We start from the raw sequence: 18,788 nt of genomic DNA on the forward strand, positions 1-18,788 counted from the left end.
CTCTAAAGAGTAAAGCAACCTGACCAGTTTTTTCATTGATATAATAGGAAATGTTCACAGAGCTCTGTTCTGCATCTGAATTTGAAGATCTAAGGAAGAAAATGTAGGCTATCTTACACTTCAAAATTTCTTCACTTGCTTGCTTCAGGACTTTGCAACCATAACTTTCTTGCAATATTGTTATATTTTATTGCATAATGTAATGAACAGCTGAGTAAGTCTCACCTGGCATTTGTACATGTGATTATTTGCTGGGATCCAGTTTTTCTATGTCTACTCCCAATGGTTGCAGTCATAAACCAGTGTGTAAAGGAGCTGCAGTTTCTGAACCCTGCAAATGACTTGTGTAGGAAAAAATGTCTGTGACCCACCTGCCTTATCTGATGTGGGAAGATGTTTCAAAAGTGTGAGTTACAGTTTTATTTTCTATTCGATTTTTCTAACCTTATAAATGTCAAATACCAATTTTGGCATCCTGTAATTAGCTGAAGGATTTATCTGTTCTATGCAAATAGAAAACAATCAAATAGAAAAGCAGGATGAATCTTGAAAACACAGCAGTCTTGGACATCATATTTTCAATAAGCACTAGCAGAAATAGATACTTGACATTTTCAGCAACATTTTGACAATCTCTTCCCTCATCTGCTTTTCAGCTTTCAGCTTTGAGTCATCTAACTTATTCTGACTTCCAAAGTCTCAGTGTAGCTACGTTTTGAATTCATACTAGAGTTGAAAAAATCCCCTTCTTTTTTTCAGGGTATTTTTCAAAGGTTTATTTTGGAGACTGTATTGATGATTTTGCAGTTCTGCTCTATGTATGGCATCTTTACTCGGTTCTTACTTGGCAGGGTTGATTGAGACCCCAATGATACTTCTGTTGGTCAGAAATCAGAGACTGCCACTGGAAACAAAGTCTGTATCCCAAACCTCTTCTGACATATTAAGGCAAAAATACTACACCATCTCTATGAAAGGCAAACAGCTGGGAGGGTATCTCACCATCACCCGGATCCTGGAAGCCGTTTCTAACTGCTGATGATGGTGGCGGTGGTGGCGGCGGTGCGGCTGAGCCCGGCCGGTCTGGCGGAAGTGGCGGTCGTGGTCCACCTCGCTGGCTGTCCAGCCCAGCCCGGGAAGGCAGCTGGGGAATAGCAGGCAAAGCCCTTGAAGTGCTTCCATTCCTGCTTATGGGAGGAGGTGGTGGGAGGGGGCCTAGAGCAAGACAAGAGGCAAGCACACAAATGCTGTTAGCATCAGGGGTTATTCTGCCCCTGGCAAGCCACTGCCTGCATCCCAAGGCCTCCTGCTAACAAAACAGAGAGGGAGGGCTGTCTTAGGACCCTTGGTCACAAGAGATAATGGCCCTCAGCACCCACTTCCCTGCTACTCCAGGGCTCCCTAGGGAGTTAGTGCTGATTTGTAGAGTACAGCTTAGGGAAGTAGGGTCTATCCAAACATAAATACACCGCAGTGTCCATATTCCCATCTCCTTCAGCTACAGAGGCCTCTGTAGTGGTGCTTATCCTTGAAGCTACTTTTAAACAACTCTAACTTAATGGCGGCCACAACAAACAGAAATTCTGACTGTAATTCAGGGTACTGTGGAGGTCCAAACCATAACCCATTTCCTTTCTGTGTACCATTGCAAGGCAAGAGCAGGTGTAGCAGAAGATATCTGCTACCTTTGGAGGCTCTGTCCATAGGGGTGGTCCCCTCTGAGTGTCACAGCCAAGGTCTGTGGTGGCACACAGGGAATTTCAGTCCAGGAATGGCAGCATTAAACTGCATAATATCAGTGCACTCATTTATAAACAAATGAGCTGCATGACAGGTTTTTTATTAGTTGGAGCATATCCATCTCCCTCTAGACTGGAAACAGACCTCACACATAGACTGGAACTTCCAGTGTTTGTGTATCTGAGTAACTGGCACAGCGATATGACAGGCCAAATATGAAGGCACAGCCCAGGTAACACAGGACCAGGGCTGTCCTGAGGGCAGGGCAAGGGTGCTTCTATGAGAAAAATACATAAAGACAAGAAAGCTGCTGCTGCCAGGAAGAGAGGTACCCATGCTTAGGACACAAGGGGTGAAGCAGAGGGTGTGGAGGGCTATGCATGTTCAAAGGTCTTGCTACCTCTGTTTAGCACAGTTGGGCAACTGACAATTATGTTCTTTTTTATGGAAAGCTTTCCTATCCTGATGAAACCTATCTACAGACATACATTTTGAAAGAGCGCAGCAGATTCTGTGCCTCAGCAACAAGCATTGAAACATGTTTCGATAAACATGCTGCATTTCATGGATTTTTTTTCCCCCCTTTATTTTACAAATTACTCAAGTTTTCCTTTAGGAAATGGTTGCTGAGACTGAGAAGCAGTTAGCAACTTTCAGAAAGTTTTCCTTGCTCTCTCCCTAAACCTAAATTCCATCATCTGTATTGAACCACTGCAGAGTAGCTGTATTTATAAGTTATCGCTACAACTTCCTTCTACTTATTAAAGCAGCAGAAAGGTAGGGCAGGTTTGCTAAAACCATTTGCCTCAGAAAAGAGTCAACCAGGAAAGCACCAGTGGAAGCTGAGGTATCACAGAACAAGCTCTTGGAAGCAATGGAATAATTGCAGACATTCTGTGCAACTTTCCATCCTCCTGGTCAGTTGTGACAGGATTTCTCTCATTTTTTACTGCAGGCTTCACTAACATTGTGCCATCCTTTGGGTTGGCAACCAGTTCCACAAAACATGGTTTCGGGGCCAGTATTTTCTGTAGCTTCACAGCTGCTGCAGGTACTGTGCTACTGGAGATCCAGGCTGGTTCAAGAAGATGGAAAGCAACATAGATGTCTATCTCCTGTGTCATGTCCCATGACATTCACTTCTGTTGTCTAGGACTTGGTGGGTTTGAGATTATTTCAGACTTTTACTTCAAAGGATGAAATGAAAGGCAACTCTACAGAGCTCCCCAGCATTATCTTCCATGCAATGCTTTTCTCCTCCCAATGTTATAGGGCCTGGCTGTGCCTAAATTCTCTTGTCTCCAAAGGGAGAACCATCAGGTATTAGCTGAGTAATGAGATGCAAGTCTTAAAAGTTATGAACAACAGTTGTCATAGAGAACAAACTCTACTTTTAGTCTAATTTGATATCTACATATGGTAAGTAACAACAGTTATTCACACTGTAACAACTGCTATTACATTTAACAACTGTTGGCTGGGTCTTTTATTAACATAATTTGTATTTGGCTGTGTTCGTGCCTCCCAACACGTAGAAGGTCAGGTTCAACAAACCTTCACTCATGAGAATGCCACCATTAACTAACGCTGGTTGACTCAGGAAGGCAAATGCTGTCACCTACCAGAAGCCAAGTAAAACAGCTTCTTTGCATCAAAGAACTTAATGGGGAAACCCCATTGGCAACCCTTCTCAATTACAGTAATTATAACGAAAGTTACCAAGATCTGCAAAAGTAAATTGTGAGCATGCTGGTGATGCACTCTTGACTTAAGCCATTGAGATGCCCATAAACCCTTGCTTCCAGCTGCAGAATCCCTAGTGCCTGACCCCGCTGTCATCCCGAGATGTTTGTCACTCATGTAAAGCTGGAGTGTGCACGGCCCCAGACCCCTCGCCCTCGGCCGCGCCCGGCTGTCTTCCCGCGGGGCGGCGCCGGTCCCTGCCCCGGTCCCTGTCCCTGTCCTACCTGCGCGGCCGGGCGGGTCTCGGACGGGCGGGGGCGGCCTCTCGCCGGGCGGCGGGGGCAGCGGTCCGGAGCGGCCCCCGCCGGGCGCCGGGCACGACCCCAGCGAGATGTTCCTCTGCGGCAGTCGTGGCATCTCGTCGCCGCCGGCGGGGGCGGGCGGCACGGGGGGCGGCCCCGGCCGGCTGGGGGGCGGCGGCGGGGGCGCTGGGGCACCGAGGGCGGGCCGGGGGACGGCGGGCACGGGCGGCTTGCTGTTCTGCGGTGGCGGCGGCGGCAGCGGCCCCTCCCGGGCCGCGGGCGGGCGATGCCCCGCGGGGGGCGGCGGCGGCGGGGGCGGCTTGTCCTCGGCCGGCCGGCCCGGGGTGGGCGGCAGCGGCGGCCGGCCCGAGAACGGGGGCGTCGCGCCGGGGCCGGGATGCCGGAGGGGCCCGGCCGACCCCCCGCCCCGGCTGCCCGGGAACGGCGGGGGCGAGGGCCCCAGGCTGGGCTGGCGGCTCACGGCCGGCGCCGGCGGCGACCCCCGGTTGTGCAGGCTGGAGGCGATGGGCCGCGGCGTGCTGGGCACCGGCGGCGGCGCCGCCTCGGGCTTGGAGCCGGCATCGGGCCTCGGCGGCGGCAGGCGGCTCCGCTGCGGGTCGGGGCCCGCTGTCCTGGGCCCCGACGGCGGCCCCGGGAAGCGCGGAGGGCCGCTCGGTGGCGAGAACGGCTTGGCGGCGGAGCGGCCTCCGGGCGGCAGGACGGGCGGGCGGCTTCCCCCGGGCTCTGCGGGCACAGGACAGGGACATGAGCACCGCCGGAGCGGGGCTGCAGTGCCGAGCGGGCCGTGTGTGTCCCCAGGCACTGCAGCGGCCGGGGGGCAGCCCGGCACGGGGCAACCAGCCCGGCAGCTCAGCACCAACTCCGGGAGCATCGGAGAGCCACTGCAAATAGAGGGTGACATCCCCACCTTGCTTAGCAGGGACGGCTTAAGTGTCTGCAAAGTAACGCAAGGGATGCAACAATCACACAGCAAGCAATGACACAGGGAGGGAAGAAATGGTGAAAAACAAGTATGGGATACCATCAACCTGAGAGCAAAGAAGTGTTAGCTTTTAAATGATATTTAACAACGACAGCCTGGCAAAAGGTCTTTGTAGCCCTTTCTAGTAGCTGTTATCTAAGGACGTAGTTATGCACATCAGGAAGATGGCAGCAGGACCTGCAGTTGAAGAAGTACTGTTCTATGATGCCAGGAACTTTTGTGTTAATACATGTTCCCAAAATAGACTGTGACACAATAGAAAATACCAGCTCTGAGAGACTGTTTTGTTCACATGTGCTGAAAAATTATACTAGGCTATAAAATATGTAATGTTTGTAACACTCTGCAACCCCCATTGCACAGTCCTCCTTTAGCAAGTATGAACTCCTCTGTTCTTAAACTTGCAAAACTCACTGGCCCCAGATGTCCTTCTTTTCAAGGGTCATGCGGCTCTGGGCAGCTGTTTTGTCAGCCAGAAGTACAGTTCCTGCCCCAACCAAGCCTCCAACTGCAGTGTGTACCAGCCAGCTGGGATGCCTTGTGCACTCCCGACGCAGCAATCACACTGTTGCGGAGCTGGCACAGATGTACTTTCCATTTGGAAAATAGATCATTTTTCCTGGTGAGCAAGAAAGAATTAGTCTGGATCCTCCTATGTTCCCCTCTGGTCGTACATCCCAACAGCTAAGGAAAAACCTGGTCTGCCTGACTGTATGTTGCAGGTAGCATTTCAACACTGCCAAGATCTTTAGTTTTCATCAATAACTAGGAGGATGGGTGGAAAGGGAGTCTGACTTCTACCTCATAAAACCTAAGAGTAAGAATAAAACAAGATTCAAGCTGAAAATTACATTTCCTAAGATATTTCATGGCTTTTTCAATCCCAGCAGGTAATATATTGCAGTGCTATGGAGATTTTAAGCAATGTCATTTATTTTTTCACATGGGAACTGCAAGGTCTTTCTTACCAGCATCTCGACTTGCAGCAGATCTGAGCTTTGGCATTCCTGCTTGAAAAAGGCCTCCAAGGCCAGGAGGTCCACCGCCACCAAAGCTGCCACTGCTGCCACCACCAAAACCCCCACTGCTGCCACCGCCACCTCCTCCAAAACCACCGCCGCCACCTCCACCAGGTCCTTTGGGTTCTGTTGGAAAAAAAAAATCCTCCATGTTAGTGAAGCAAGACTGATACTGGAAAGTCATTTCTTTCATTCGAGCAGTGCTTGTAGCTGGGGAAACATGGATGAGCTTTCAAAACACAGAGTTTGGATCATCACTGCTACCATCACCACCACTATTGCACCATGGAAGAAGTGGTGCAATAACTACAGCCCGTGTGTTTCATTAAACCATCACTTTCCTTTAGTCTGCTCTGTATTAGAAAGCAGAGAAAATTGCTGTGCAGAATTTTGAACTGAGCATGGATGGGACCTCTGAGAATATGTTGTCTTTGTTATCATCTTAGTAGCTTCTTTCTGTTTCTTTGTACCTTTGCTCTCTTATTCTTGCCCTCCACTTCTCCATAAGCAGAGATAGGGCAATCTCAGGGGAAATAAGGAAGGAAGGAGAAAGACAGAGGGCCCTTCCTCTTGAAGATGTATCTGGTGATCACTTTTGGGAACACATCTCTCATTATTGATGATGTTGCAACATATCTACTTATCTAAACAAAGCCTAGTAAGGAAAGAGATCCCATTTCTGATTACTTTTCTGTAGATTCAGAAATGCAGTGACAGGATCATCAGGTGTTAATGTTTCCAACACATAGGAATTATTTTCAGTTCCTCCCCTTTCTCTCCTGTTTCTCTCTAGTGTCAGTATTTCTGCTGTGACAACTCTGAGTTCCCAGAAATAAAAGTATTTCCACAACTACAAATACAGAGAAGAGCTCTATTCAGACCATCACTACCAAATGAGCAGGCCCACAGGCTGGGATATCTGTGGAGATCAGCTCTCAGATGATGGGCTACATGGGTGAGGATCAACTGTTTGATCTGTTGGAATCTTGATTTCCCCAGCTCTGGGTCGGTAATAATTTCACTGACTTTAAACTAATTAAACTTGTGGAAGAAAACCACTTCTAAAAATCCTCCCAAGAAAAAAGTAGGAAGAGTGTGTCCATGGGGGCATGTTTCACACTATTCTCCTCTTTCATGTCAGTTCAGCTCTGACTCATACAGGGTGTCAACCTCTGGAGAAATGTTGCTACTATGATTTAGTCTTTCATCATGATTTGTTAATTCATGTAAACAAGATAATAGGCTGCATCATTTTTATCTTACTATTTACCCCCTCCTTTAATCCCCTCCAGCTCACTACAATAACTAGAATGTGTAACTTCTCATTCAGAGATAATAAGTGTTTAAAAACTGTACCTGGCTGATTGCAGGACTGTATCTACTTTTTAAAATTATTTTTATTTGGTCACACTCCTCTGGGCATTTCCTGCTTTCCTCATCATCTTCCTAACACAGTCCAGCCTTTAATTGCATGGCCAGACCCAGACTGAGGTGTACCACATTTGCTTATCAGTCTGTAGAAGTGTCTTCTCTCCTTAGACAATAAATCCTGTTGCTTTGTCAGACTGGGACTATGTTTGTCACTCTTCTCCTGTTTCTGTTCTGTCTTCTCAATACTTTTGCTACATGTGCTTTTCCAGCCTCCTCTCAGCACCCACCAAGATGTTCTGCGAGACACAGCAGCGCAGCTGGATGGAGACCTGATTTCCATTCAGCTGAATGGAGCCACTGCCTTGTGCTACAGTACTGCTGGGCAGGCTGGGCAACAAGGCTCAGCCAAAAAGAACACCCCTGAGTCACTCCAGAAATGGTGTGCAGCAGTGACACACAGGTAGAGCTGAGGCTTCTGGCTCTGGCTTTAAGTGGTACTCGGGCCATTAATGAGCCAATGGTGTCATGCCAGACATGCTCTTATTCTTATATTGTTTATGCAAAAATAGAGTCTGAAATTCTGCTTTTTTCTCCATGCTTTTCTCAGCCCGGATGTTTTTTTTTTAGCCTCATCTCCTGCAGGTCCTCAGCAGAATTCCTAGTAGGGCTTACATAGTTTTCTCATATAAGCAAATGAGAAAATAAACTGCTTTATAAGAATAACCAAACAAATTAACATTCACATTTCATAAGTAGTACTTGATTTCTCAGCTGACAGTTCACCCATGATGAACAGAATTTATTTTTATGCATGCCAGTTCCTGGCACGATGTTTTATGTGTACTTCTCTCATGGCAGTTCATCTGATAATAACTTTCAGCATTCAGATATGTAGAACCATTCACACCTACAGAAACTCCAACATGTAAAATCATACTTACTGTCTAGAATTGGGGCACTTCTGTCATTAGTAACAGTCTTCTTAAGCTTTTTTCCTTTAGTAATATCAGATAATAGAGCATTTCGCCCTGCTTGTTCTGACCTGCTTAGGGATGGCTTTTCAGTATTTGCCTGCAAAATAAAATTAAAAATATGGAGTCAAAATAAACCTCAACTTCTAGATAAAAGTTCTGCTCAATTATGACAGTTACTTGAGACTTTAGTTGTTGTTTTAACAACACTTTAACAGCATGGCATGCCTGTTTTAGTGAATGGTGTTAAAGGTTACTGACTCAAGGACTCAGTGCTGCTATGCTAACCCACACTAATCACTGGAAACTGAATACTTACATGTGAATTCACATTTTGTAAACTTAAGATTTAGAGTCTCTAATTTTTTAAAGCCAAGGCAAATTGCCTTTTTGGAGACTGAACAAGAACAGACTACACACATGTGATTACCCAAGAAGGTGAGTATTCTTAGATGTTGTAGCAAAATACAAATTCTAGACTAATCAGAAGAAAAATGGACCTTTATATACTATTTCATCTTCAATAGAAATACTTCAAAATGGCAACTGACACTTCAACAATACAGACCTCTTAATCTAGATCAAGTAAGACCTTCAGATGCATGAGGTTTGTCTCCATGGTCCTCTCTTTTCAGGATATATGCACATACACACACACACACACAGATATATATATATATATATATATATATATATATATATATATATATATATATATATATATGCGTCTTTCTTACAGGAAATGGTGGTTCCTGCTAAACTTTCTAACTTATCAGATCAGTGTTATGGAGATTTCCAGAAAGAAAGAGAGAGTTGCCATGGAGGGACCAAGAACAGAGTTGGGATGAAGAAGAGTCCGTATGGGACCAAGCACAGAGTCTATATCTTGTTTGTGATAGAAAATGAGGGAAAGACTCTTCAGAGGCACAGCCTATTCTATTTGTGTAACTAGCTAGGGTTTTGCTCTGAAAGTATCTGAGTACTTGAAAATGGCATTTCAAGGAGCCTTTTTCCTCTTGTCACTGAGATGACTGACTGTTGGCAGGGCAAACACAGCACAAGATCTGTTTCAGCTTAGGCTTAAACATAAGTCAAGTCCAATGTATTTTCACCCACTGTGTCAGCAGTGGATCCAGGCTGAGGGAGCTGTGCTAGCTAAGAGCTATGCTAACCAAATTTAAACAATAGGATTGATTTTTTTCCAGCTCAGGTCACATAACTACTAGAATAAAACCAGGGAGAAGGTGGGAGTACATGTCTGGAGAAAGGCAAGAGAATACCAAGACTTCTGCTGACTTAGACAAGCTATTGTCTCTCCACCAGATCAAACCACCAGTGTGAGAGCTAGAGAAAGATGGAGAGTCAGAGTAGATTGTGACATCCATATGAGAACTGGAAGGGAGTGGAAGTAATGGTCCTTTTTGTAGGATCAATGATCAACCAACACGAAAATGTTGGAGAGCTTTCTCCAAGTAACAGGGCATACCCTCTTTCCCACCTCAATACCTCTGGACATCCTATTCAATGTGACAAGCAGCAGTAGAGAACAGTGCATATGGTATATTCACCTCCTGTAAAACTTACCAAGGCCAGTGTTGGGGGTGGAGGGGGAGCTGGAGGGGGAGGCACGGGCATGGTGGAAGGCTGAGCTCTGTCTGTTCTTACTAAGAAACCTGCACAGCAAAACACAAAAACACAAGGCCCAGGGATTAATACATCTTAGTAAATACATTCCTACTCAGCTAGCAAACATCTTTCCAGCTAACACATTTATCTTCTACATTTTCTAAGTTTAAATAATCTGTAAAAAGCAATTCATATTTAATTGTGTGAAAACCAGCTGCATCTTTAAAGAGGGGCTCTCTACATAATTCCTATTGCCATACAAATTTATAGACATACACATCCAGTTTTGCACACTTATGCAATCCATGCATTGCTATGGCAATGCACGAATGCAGTAATAATAGAATTGAACTTCATCAAATTGAATGATCTTGTTTTCGTGGAAGTGCTTCATGATAGTTCTATAGCCACACCATCAACCCTTGCTTAAGAAAGCATCATACTTTAAGATCATATTCAGAAAGAGATAGCTGACCTGTTAAATCCCTTCAGTTGCTAAAATATTTCCACACATACACTGTTATGGGTAGGGTGTAACAGGGACAGACTCATGCTTCTCCTTTCTCCCTGCTTGCTCTGAAGATTCCAAGCTCCATCATCATGTCTGAATGTACCTTCATCCTCCTCAGAAGCAACACACACAGTCACACTCTGGGTGTTTTCCCTGAGGAGGAAGAGCAAGCAGGCAGCCCTGCCTCTCAGCTGCAGACTGCTGCAGAGGGAAAAGCCTGGCTGCTGAAGCTGAGCCTTTCACAGGATTCCCTGCTGGAGACCAGGCTCCCGCTCTTCCAGACCCTAAGCAGAACTTTCAACCTAAGACAATCCTAGGAGAGTCACACCTGAGATGTAGAACTGATTTGTAACAAAAATATGAATCAACAAAAAAAGAAAGGCTAAGTGTCATTTTTTTTCAAGTCACACGGGCTTTTTGTGGCATTTTGGCACACAGCCCACAGGAACTGTGCCTCTCGGGGACTTCGGGGCTTTTCTGATGGTGCTATGGCATTTCAGCTTGTGCTTTGCTCTTTCACCTGAGCTTTCACCTTCTGCTGGCCCATTCATCTGAGCCAGCTTTAGTAACAATGATTTGCTACCATTTATATAATGTTTGCACAAAGCAGGTAAAACACAGTGGGAACAGGAATAACGGTTATTCTCCAGACAACCCCAGGCTGATGGCTGAGGTCCCCAGGGCGGTTATTTACAAGAATGCACAGCTTTTACTTTTTAAATTAACTTATTTATTTTTTTGTGAAATCAAGGGGAAGTGTAATAGCATAGTATCTGCCAAATCAACATCATGCTAGGTACAGTACACTTTACAGTTTAAATGAACATTAGGAGAAAGTTCTGAGTGAAACAAAATTGCATTTGCAGGAGAGCTTGAGGTGAGTCACCATCTAAAATGTCTGTAATGGCTCTGACATGATCCATGATGTGTGTCACAGAAAAAAGTGTTTAGAAGTACAGATTTATCTCATCAGATGTTTTTGCTTCAAAATAATTAGAACACAGATATAACCCCCTCACTAAAAAATAATTGCTGACCTACCTTCCTCAGAAGAAAGCTTTTCTGAAATAAAACTTTAATGGATTTCATGTAAAATCTTTAGGGAGGAAGGTCCTTGGAAAGGAGTCAGACACATCACCCCTGGCTCTGGCTGAATATCTAGAAAAAACATGGAGTTCAAAGTGGCGTGAGGCACTTCTACTGTCTCTAGTGTTTGCAGGTTTCTCTCCCATGCTGCAGAAACTGTTTCTCATTCCGGTTACTGCAAAAGAGCAAGCAGAGCAGAGAGGAAGCTGGCAGATGGACAGCCTGACTGTCAAAGAGGAAACTCTGTGAAGCCAAGCCTACGCACTGCTGTGCAAATGTATGTGTTCACAAAGTCCTGCAAATAGAGCAGCCTGCTCTCATCAGTCCTCTGATGCATTACTGAGCACCTTAGGGCTTTTCCAGAGAAACAACAGTTTGACTTTCCAAGGATCTGCTTGAATTCAGTTATGTTCCTGTCTTCCGTATCGCTGTCTCTCAGTTGTTACATAAAACTCTGCACAAAGCTCTATCCTTTCCCAATCTGCATATTCTAAATGCAATGTTTGAAATCTGAAGCCTATTAAAAGCACCAAGACTAATGCTGCTTTGTTCTTCAACTTCCTGTTTAAAAAAATAGTCAACAGGAAAATTATTTCTTACAGTAGACCACAACCATCCTGTTTCTTAACACAGTCTTTTCACAGCTGCAGTTGTCTCTAGCTTAACTGTGCCATGAGGGTATTTCACCAAGCTTTTAACTGCTTCAGCTGATTAAAAAGAGAAAGTCTGCTCTCTGCACTTTTTTGCCAAGAGGCCAAAGCAGTCTGGATAATGTACTGTGAGTCTCCTTGGCACTCCATGTGTCACAGGAAGGTTTCTGGAACAGGCAGAATGCGGTCTAGTTTGGTATCAGACTTTTAAATGAATCCCTTAAGGCAGGTCAGACCTGAATGCAGCGAGTGAACCAGGGGGTCCATGAAGTGCTTACTGTAAAACACCATAACTTGTCTACCTCCCTGTCAGTTTAGAGATTGCTTCCTGCATGCTTGTGCTGCTCTGCTCTACCTTTTGTTTCTTTTGCCTTTTAACTTGTTTTAGATGAGCTTCTTAAGGAACTGGTGGGGATAGAAAGGAAGTACGGTGATCCTTAAAGCCTGAGTTCTCTAAGCGGATGCCACTACCCATGAATGCATCCAGCTTCTCCAAAGCCCTCCCTTCACAGACCATTTGCAAAGACGTAGTGGGGAGAAAGGCACTAGGTGTTCCCTCTTTCCCTGTCCTATCTTACATGTACCTGTAGTCACTAGCTGCACAGTAGCTAGTATTTCTGATACTGAAGGGCTTTCTCAACAGGACTGGAGTGGAAATTAGGTACACACAGCTGCACAATGGAGAGCTTAGCATTTAGCCACTGCTGAACAAGCCCGATAGCCCTCAGAGGTAGTATGGAAAAGGGCACTTTGGAAGCACAGAACAAGCTCCTATAATAAGCCAAACTCAGGCAGAACTGGATCGCAGTTTAATGCAAGCATCCTGTGGGGTTGTTTGTTCATGATGTTTTAGAGCACACACTTCCTTTAGGAGCCATCAGAAAACAGAACACAGCGTGATGCAGAAACCTGCATGCCCATGCAAAAATGAATACTGCATACACTTACACAGCCAGTAAAAGACCCTATATTGCCAAATTTTAGTTTAAAACCAAAGTTACAACCTGCTTCACTCTTCCTTTTGTTACTCTGACTTCCCTTCTGCTGATGAAAAGGAGAATGTCAGAAAATCAAGCTGAAACTTCTCAGGAAGAAACAGCACCTCTCTCTTTGAAGCTCCAACTCACCCTTGCTGTTCAGTTGTTAGATTTTGTACAATCTATTTCTTTGTCTGACTTCTTGTAAGCAAAGAAAAGGGCACTCTCTGGATTTTAAAATTCAAACCCTATAAGTCTGTAGGAAGAACAATAATGTTCTGAAGAGATGCAGCAACCTGGGGACTTGCCCACACAGCACAGAGGGATGAGCAGCACCTCCTGGGCTGCAGAACCACAGCAGCTGAGTCAGCACAATGCTGAACTCGAATTCTGCAGCTGCTTTGTTCATCACTAATTCATAGGAGCATAGAGATGTCCTAAGATGTTAAGCGTAACTGCAATTAGGGGAAAGCTTTGGTTACTGTCCTACATTTCAGCAATGGACTCAGATCACTATTTTCCACTCAGGTCAGTGGGAAAGAGCTGAATTTAAGAAACAGACATGATGTCCAGTTGTTAACAGCTGACACTATGTAAAATACCTGAAATGCTAACCCATCCAACCCAGTAAAAAATTTACCCACCAAACGTGTTAGCAACCAGTTGATTGTAACACTCAGTGTTGCAGGGTGTTAAAAAGGAACCAGTTTCAAAAGACTAAGGCTGAAGGTGTGTTGGTACTTGAAAACCCAGCACACATGTCCTAGCTTATTTTCCAGGCAGCGATGTAGGCCACCACAGCTTTTAAGAAGATGAATGTTGATGTTGTATCTATATGAGCATCGTTGGTGCAACAGAAAGGATTTTGGTACTTAACCTGCGTACGTACACGGCAGCATCGGCCACTGAGCCCCAAACACAAAGGTCTGTATTGTCAGTAAGAGAGAAGAAGCGAAGGATTTCCACAGCTGGCAGCAGTGACAGCAGCTGCTCTCCTGCAGCGCAGCAGCGCCATGCACACCGCCGGCTCCTCGGGAGAGACAGCCCAGATCGCCCTGGGCTGCCATCACCGCGGGCAGGCACCCACCGCCCCCGGCACAGCCCCGGGGCCGGAGCAGCCTCCCTGCTCACCTCGGGCAGCCTTCTCGAGAGGGCTGTGCACAGACCCCGCGCCTGCTGCCCTTGAAGAAAGCCACCCCAGCCGCTAGCAATCGAGATGCTCCAAAGCTGCCTGAGGAAAAAATATCTGCCATAAGAAAGATCTAAATTTTTGCAAACTACCAGGCAAATCCGTCAGTCACTATCAGGAACGATATAAAAATATTATGATAGAACTAATTTAATTTTAAAACAAAAACAGAAGAGAGAGAAAGCATACGTTGCATTCTGCAAAGAGCCCCTTGCTCCACAGAGTAATCCATGAAAAGCAAAACTATCACTACACTGAACTTCGTGAAACCAATTCTAGGCATTTCAGATTTAATTTGGTATTTCAGAATTCATTGTAGAAGCATTACAAATGCTAAAAAGAAATGTGACCTTTAACGTGGGATGGACAGTGCAAACAACCAGACTGCAAGTGCACAGTTTGCATCCGGTCAGTCATTCAGAGATGCTTGAAGGCCCTCCCTCTCAAATATATGGAGTCAGACAGACAGCTCACTGTGGTTAATCATTTCCTGCATGATTAGTTTCCAAGCACAAAAAAGAGGAAGGAACAAACAACTGTAGAAATAAAATAGCATTGATAAATTTAAGGGGAAAACCCCCTAAAGTTGCCAATTAAAATGCTGATTACTCCCCTATGCAAAAGGGCCCAACTTCCAAGCTAGCATTAATTTGATTCTTTGAAAATGTATTACTTTCTCCTAATGAAAGAAGGGAAAATCTTTAAAAAAATAAAATCTGAATTTAAGGAAATTGGGCTATGTTACCAAGTACTTTAATAAGACAGCTCTCAAAACAAAAAGGACAACTAACTGTAAACACATTACAAAGTAGCTGGAAAACCACTTAAAATCAGTTTTTATACAGACCACATTTTTTTTCATGAGTAATTTTTAGCAGAGTACAGAGCTATAAATCTTTTTGATAAAAAAATGTTACAGTGATGTCACAGAACTAGAAACCCCCTGCTCCCACCTTTCTTGGCAGACTTGAGTCATTAGTAAGTTTACATGTCCAACATTCCACCACCATATTCTCCCAAGGCCAGAGGGGCTCCCTGCACTAAGAGTCAGTGCGGACGTGTGGCATGGTGTGAATGAGAACTTTAGAGGATGCTGAAGATGTTCCTTCCATGGAACACCATGCCAATAAATCCCACCTGAAAAAAACAGATACTTTTCTTCTTCTCTTTTTATTAAAGTTTCTAAATATACAGCAATCCATAGATAGATATACAGATAGATGGTTTTAAGCCCCTAAAGAGTTCAACAAGGGCTCTAAAATGAATTCAGTAGAGCCTGAAGCTACTGGAATACTCTGATAAAGAATTCCCTTACAAGGTGGAAAGAAAGAATATTTAGGAGCCTCTCTGGCCTCAATCACTCACAAATAGAGGAGTCAGGCACTCAAGTAACCAGATACAAGTTTTAATTGAGACACAGGAAACTGCTGTGTTAACAACCCTATACTCACCAGTAGAACTCACCAGTGGAGCCTGAATTTTCATTCTCCTAATTGGGATAAACCTTTTGAAGCTAAGGAGGTCTAAAGGAATACCTAACATGCTACTTATCAGTATTTTTGGGTCCTTTAACATCAGTGACTGATCTTTTGAGGACAGTTGCTGCATGAAACAATAGTCCTTCTTGTGCAGGGATAACAAGACTCCGTGGCCTGAGAAATGACATTACGAAGGTGCGAGAATGCAGATTGTCCTATGCTGTCTGGAGGAAGCTGTGGTAGCGAAACTTTTCACCCTTAACACCACTTGCAGGGAACTGGACAGCCAAAAGAGAGACCAACAGAGGAGAAGTTACTTTGGATGTGTGAGAACCCAGGAAATTCTGGGGAGTTGCCACTGCCAGAGAGGAAGCCTACTTTATGGGGGACTTTTTGCATTTCAAAGAAACTCTTCACAGTACCTGAAATGAGTGGTTTAAGTATGACTTTCCACTAGACTGCAATTGCCACCCCTTACACAAAATGCCAGGGCACAGTAGGTATACCATTGATGGAGAGCTCTTGCCTAAACACTGAGCCAGAGCTTCCTGTCTCTTTCCATAAACTGCCATCGGATGGATGATAGGCTTTATGCACAGGCACATGTATAAAGTGGATGAGGTCTATGTGGCCTCAAAATAGGATTTGATCCAAGTTGAAGGACACACAGGAGGATCTCCTATGGAGAACTGCACCTTTACAAACTTATCAGTGATCAGCAGGGGGGATGCAATACCACCCTGCTGCAGGCAGGGAACAAAAAGGAGAGAAGAGGAAAGCAAGAGCCTGGAGGTCTTCGGCAGAAGTGCATGGGATAGTTCTTGGGGAGAAACAGATGTCAAGTCAGTGTTACAGTGAGCATTTTTTCAGCCTTACTGAGACTGCAGAGAGATGATATATTTTTTGTTTTGGTTTGGACATATCCTTCTTAATAAATTGCAGAGTTCTTTTACTGCGTACAACAGCATGACTGAGCTCTGTGAAGGTTCTGGGGAGTCAGTGATGAGTAGTAAAGATAAATAACAGCAATAGCAAACATAGGACATGGCTAGTTAGGGGGAAAAAAGAGAGAATGCTGTGAGGTGCTTTCACATCTCTGTGCATCTTAGCCCAGGCACCTGTGCTCTGTCAACCATACAGTATCTTCATCTTCCTCCACATCCCTCATGCTTACCTCTCAGAGCATCCAGGGAAGTGCACTGATCTTCCAGGCAGCACTGTCTGCAGCTCATACTGGGCTATTCCTCAGAGAACTAAACCTCCCCAAACACGTTCCATCTACTTCTTACCATCACAGCAATACAGTAACAAAACAGGTTACTGTGGGGTGTCAATGACAAGTGAGCCAACACACCACTGAGCAAACACATGACTGCTGGGTGCCAAGTGGTAATAGCCAGGTGTGCCTGTGGCCCATGGCAAGCTGCATCCAGCAACTTCATCTGTCAAATGCAGTCAAGAGTTCTATGGCAAAAATCCAGTGTTGCTGCATCCATGGAAAATTACAGCTAAGAAACAGGCTGCTATGGTGTCAGAATGTTGTTTAATCCAAGTATTTTAAAAATATTTTTCTTTTCAGTGACATATTTTTCCAGATATGCACTGGATCATAGGCAGTGGCTAGCTTTGGAGGACTGCTCCTAGTCACCAGTATATTCCCTATTTGGAAGATACAGCAAAGCTTTTGGTCAGTTTAAGTATTTGGATGGTGAGTTGAGAAAAGCTGATAATGTAAGAGCAAATACACTATAGCACAAAGCATCTGACTCACTGAAAACAGAAATTGCTTCCATTCAATCCATACTCCTGTAATTTCTTTCAGCCAGTGCTTTCAGAGGAGATGTACAAAAATATTCCTGTCTGCTCAGACTCCAAGAGTCAGTTCACATCTCCTGCCACAGTGACCTGGCACTGGGGAGCAGCACCTCAGCCCTACATATGATGCTTGGAGCAAAGCCCCTGCACTGGGCACCATGGGAGGGAATCTCCACAGCTTTTTAAAACAGGCATATGTGTGTCATTCCTCAGCAGGAGGCCAGGGCCAAAGCCAGCAGAAAAATCTACAGTTGCTGTCCTCAGGACAGGACACATCTTGCAACACTGTGACCTCCTACATCTCCACCGCTCCTCCTGCCTCCATGTCAAAAAATGAAGAACCTTTGCAGGGGTAAATAACTCTTTTCTGGAAGGTAGCGCTACCGAGGAGGCAGTTATTTTCGCTCAAGGAAGGCTTCCTGCCTGGAATGAGCCCTCCTTCCCAGGGACAGTGTTAGCTGTTCCTCTGCCTGCATTCCACAGAAGTTGACCCCGTGGGTACAAGAGAGGTAACACTCACAGACATGCCACAAGGCCTCAGCAGCAAGCAGGGGAGCAGAGGTGGGGGAAGCAATCACAAGGACCAGGAAATGCACAAAAGGTTTGCTTTTTCCCTGGGGCCTGGTGCTGCTGTACAGCATTGTGAGGATTTGTGAGTTTTTAGTGTCCTCACCACTGAAATAAACCTTTTTGAATCCTTTCCACTGCTTTGGCATTTTGGGGGAGAACACCTGCTTGCAAAAGCAAAATATACCCAGCACTCTGGGTAAAAACCCTATGTCCAGCACTCTGCTAAAAACCCTTACGTCAAAAGGCTTCACCTTCTTTCTCTCCCAGGCAGAAGTGATGAATGGTTAAGGACTCAGCTGTTTGGGCCTGAGCTCTTCTTCAGCTGTCCATAGTGGAGCTGCCTGCAACACTCCACCATCCACAGCAGCCTCTCGTCAGGCTCAGTGTTTGAAACAACACACAACACTGTGTTATCCCAAGGCAGCCAACAAGGATTCACCCAGGCTGGAGGTGACCTCAGCACACAGACCTAAGGAAAGGAACACTTGACTCCTGGGCAATATGGACCTCATGTCTCTCTCCAGCTTAGTTCTTTGTCTGTTCCTCCTTTTGAACATTTTGTGCTTACAAAATACTATTCCTAACACGTAGCCCAAGAGCTTTTCTCCAACGGGGCTTCTTTTTCCAGTGTCTCATTACTGTAGTAGTGATCACTCAGTGTCATGTGGCTGTTCAGCACTGCACAGCTTTCTCCCCCAAACCTGAGCTTATGCTGTAGCAGCTTGTTGGTAGGGTGAACAGGCTAGTTCAGAAATTAAAGATTTTCAAGTATTGCCTCCAGCTTATTGAATCCTAAA

General features: G+C 45.1%; 1 protein-coding gene across 6 annotated transcripts in view; it reads right to left on the reverse strand.

Moving 5' to 3' along the window:
• Positions 1 to 18,788, reverse strand: part of WIPF1 (WAS/WASL interacting protein family member 1) — a 55,847-nt gene that overhangs the window by 6,918 nt on the left and 30,141 nt on the right. For 3 of the 6 annotated variants that reach the window (XM_071561670.1, XM_071561667.1, XM_071561668.1), the window contains 6 exons: positions 11,268 to 11,384; positions 9,674 to 9,762; positions 8,060 to 8,189; positions 5,697 to 5,873; positions 3,708 to 4,469; positions 1,003 to 1,215 (listed from right to left, as the gene is read on the reverse strand). In XM_071561670.1, coding sequence (XP_071417771.1) covers positions 1,003 to 1,215; positions 3,708 to 4,469; positions 5,697 to 5,873; positions 8,060 to 8,189; positions 9,674 to 9,724 — 1,333 coding nt within the window. In that variant the 5' untranslated portion in view covers positions 9,725 to 9,762; positions 11,268 to 11,384. The remainder of the gene's footprint in view (positions 1 to 1,002; positions 1,216 to 3,707; positions 4,470 to 5,696; positions 5,874 to 8,059; positions 8,190 to 9,673; positions 9,763 to 11,267; positions 11,385 to 18,788) is intronic. The other 3 variants (XM_071561666.1, XM_071561669.1, XM_071561665.1) reach the window with 1 other exon arrangement.

This window comes from Pithys albifrons, chromosome 8 (genome assembly GCF_047495875.1).
Source record: "Pithys albifrons albifrons isolate INPA30051 chromosome 8, PitAlb_v1, whole genome shotgun sequence".
Classification (NCBI taxonomy): domain Eukaryota; kingdom Metazoa; phylum Chordata; class Aves; order Passeriformes; family Thamnophilidae; genus Pithys; species Pithys albifrons.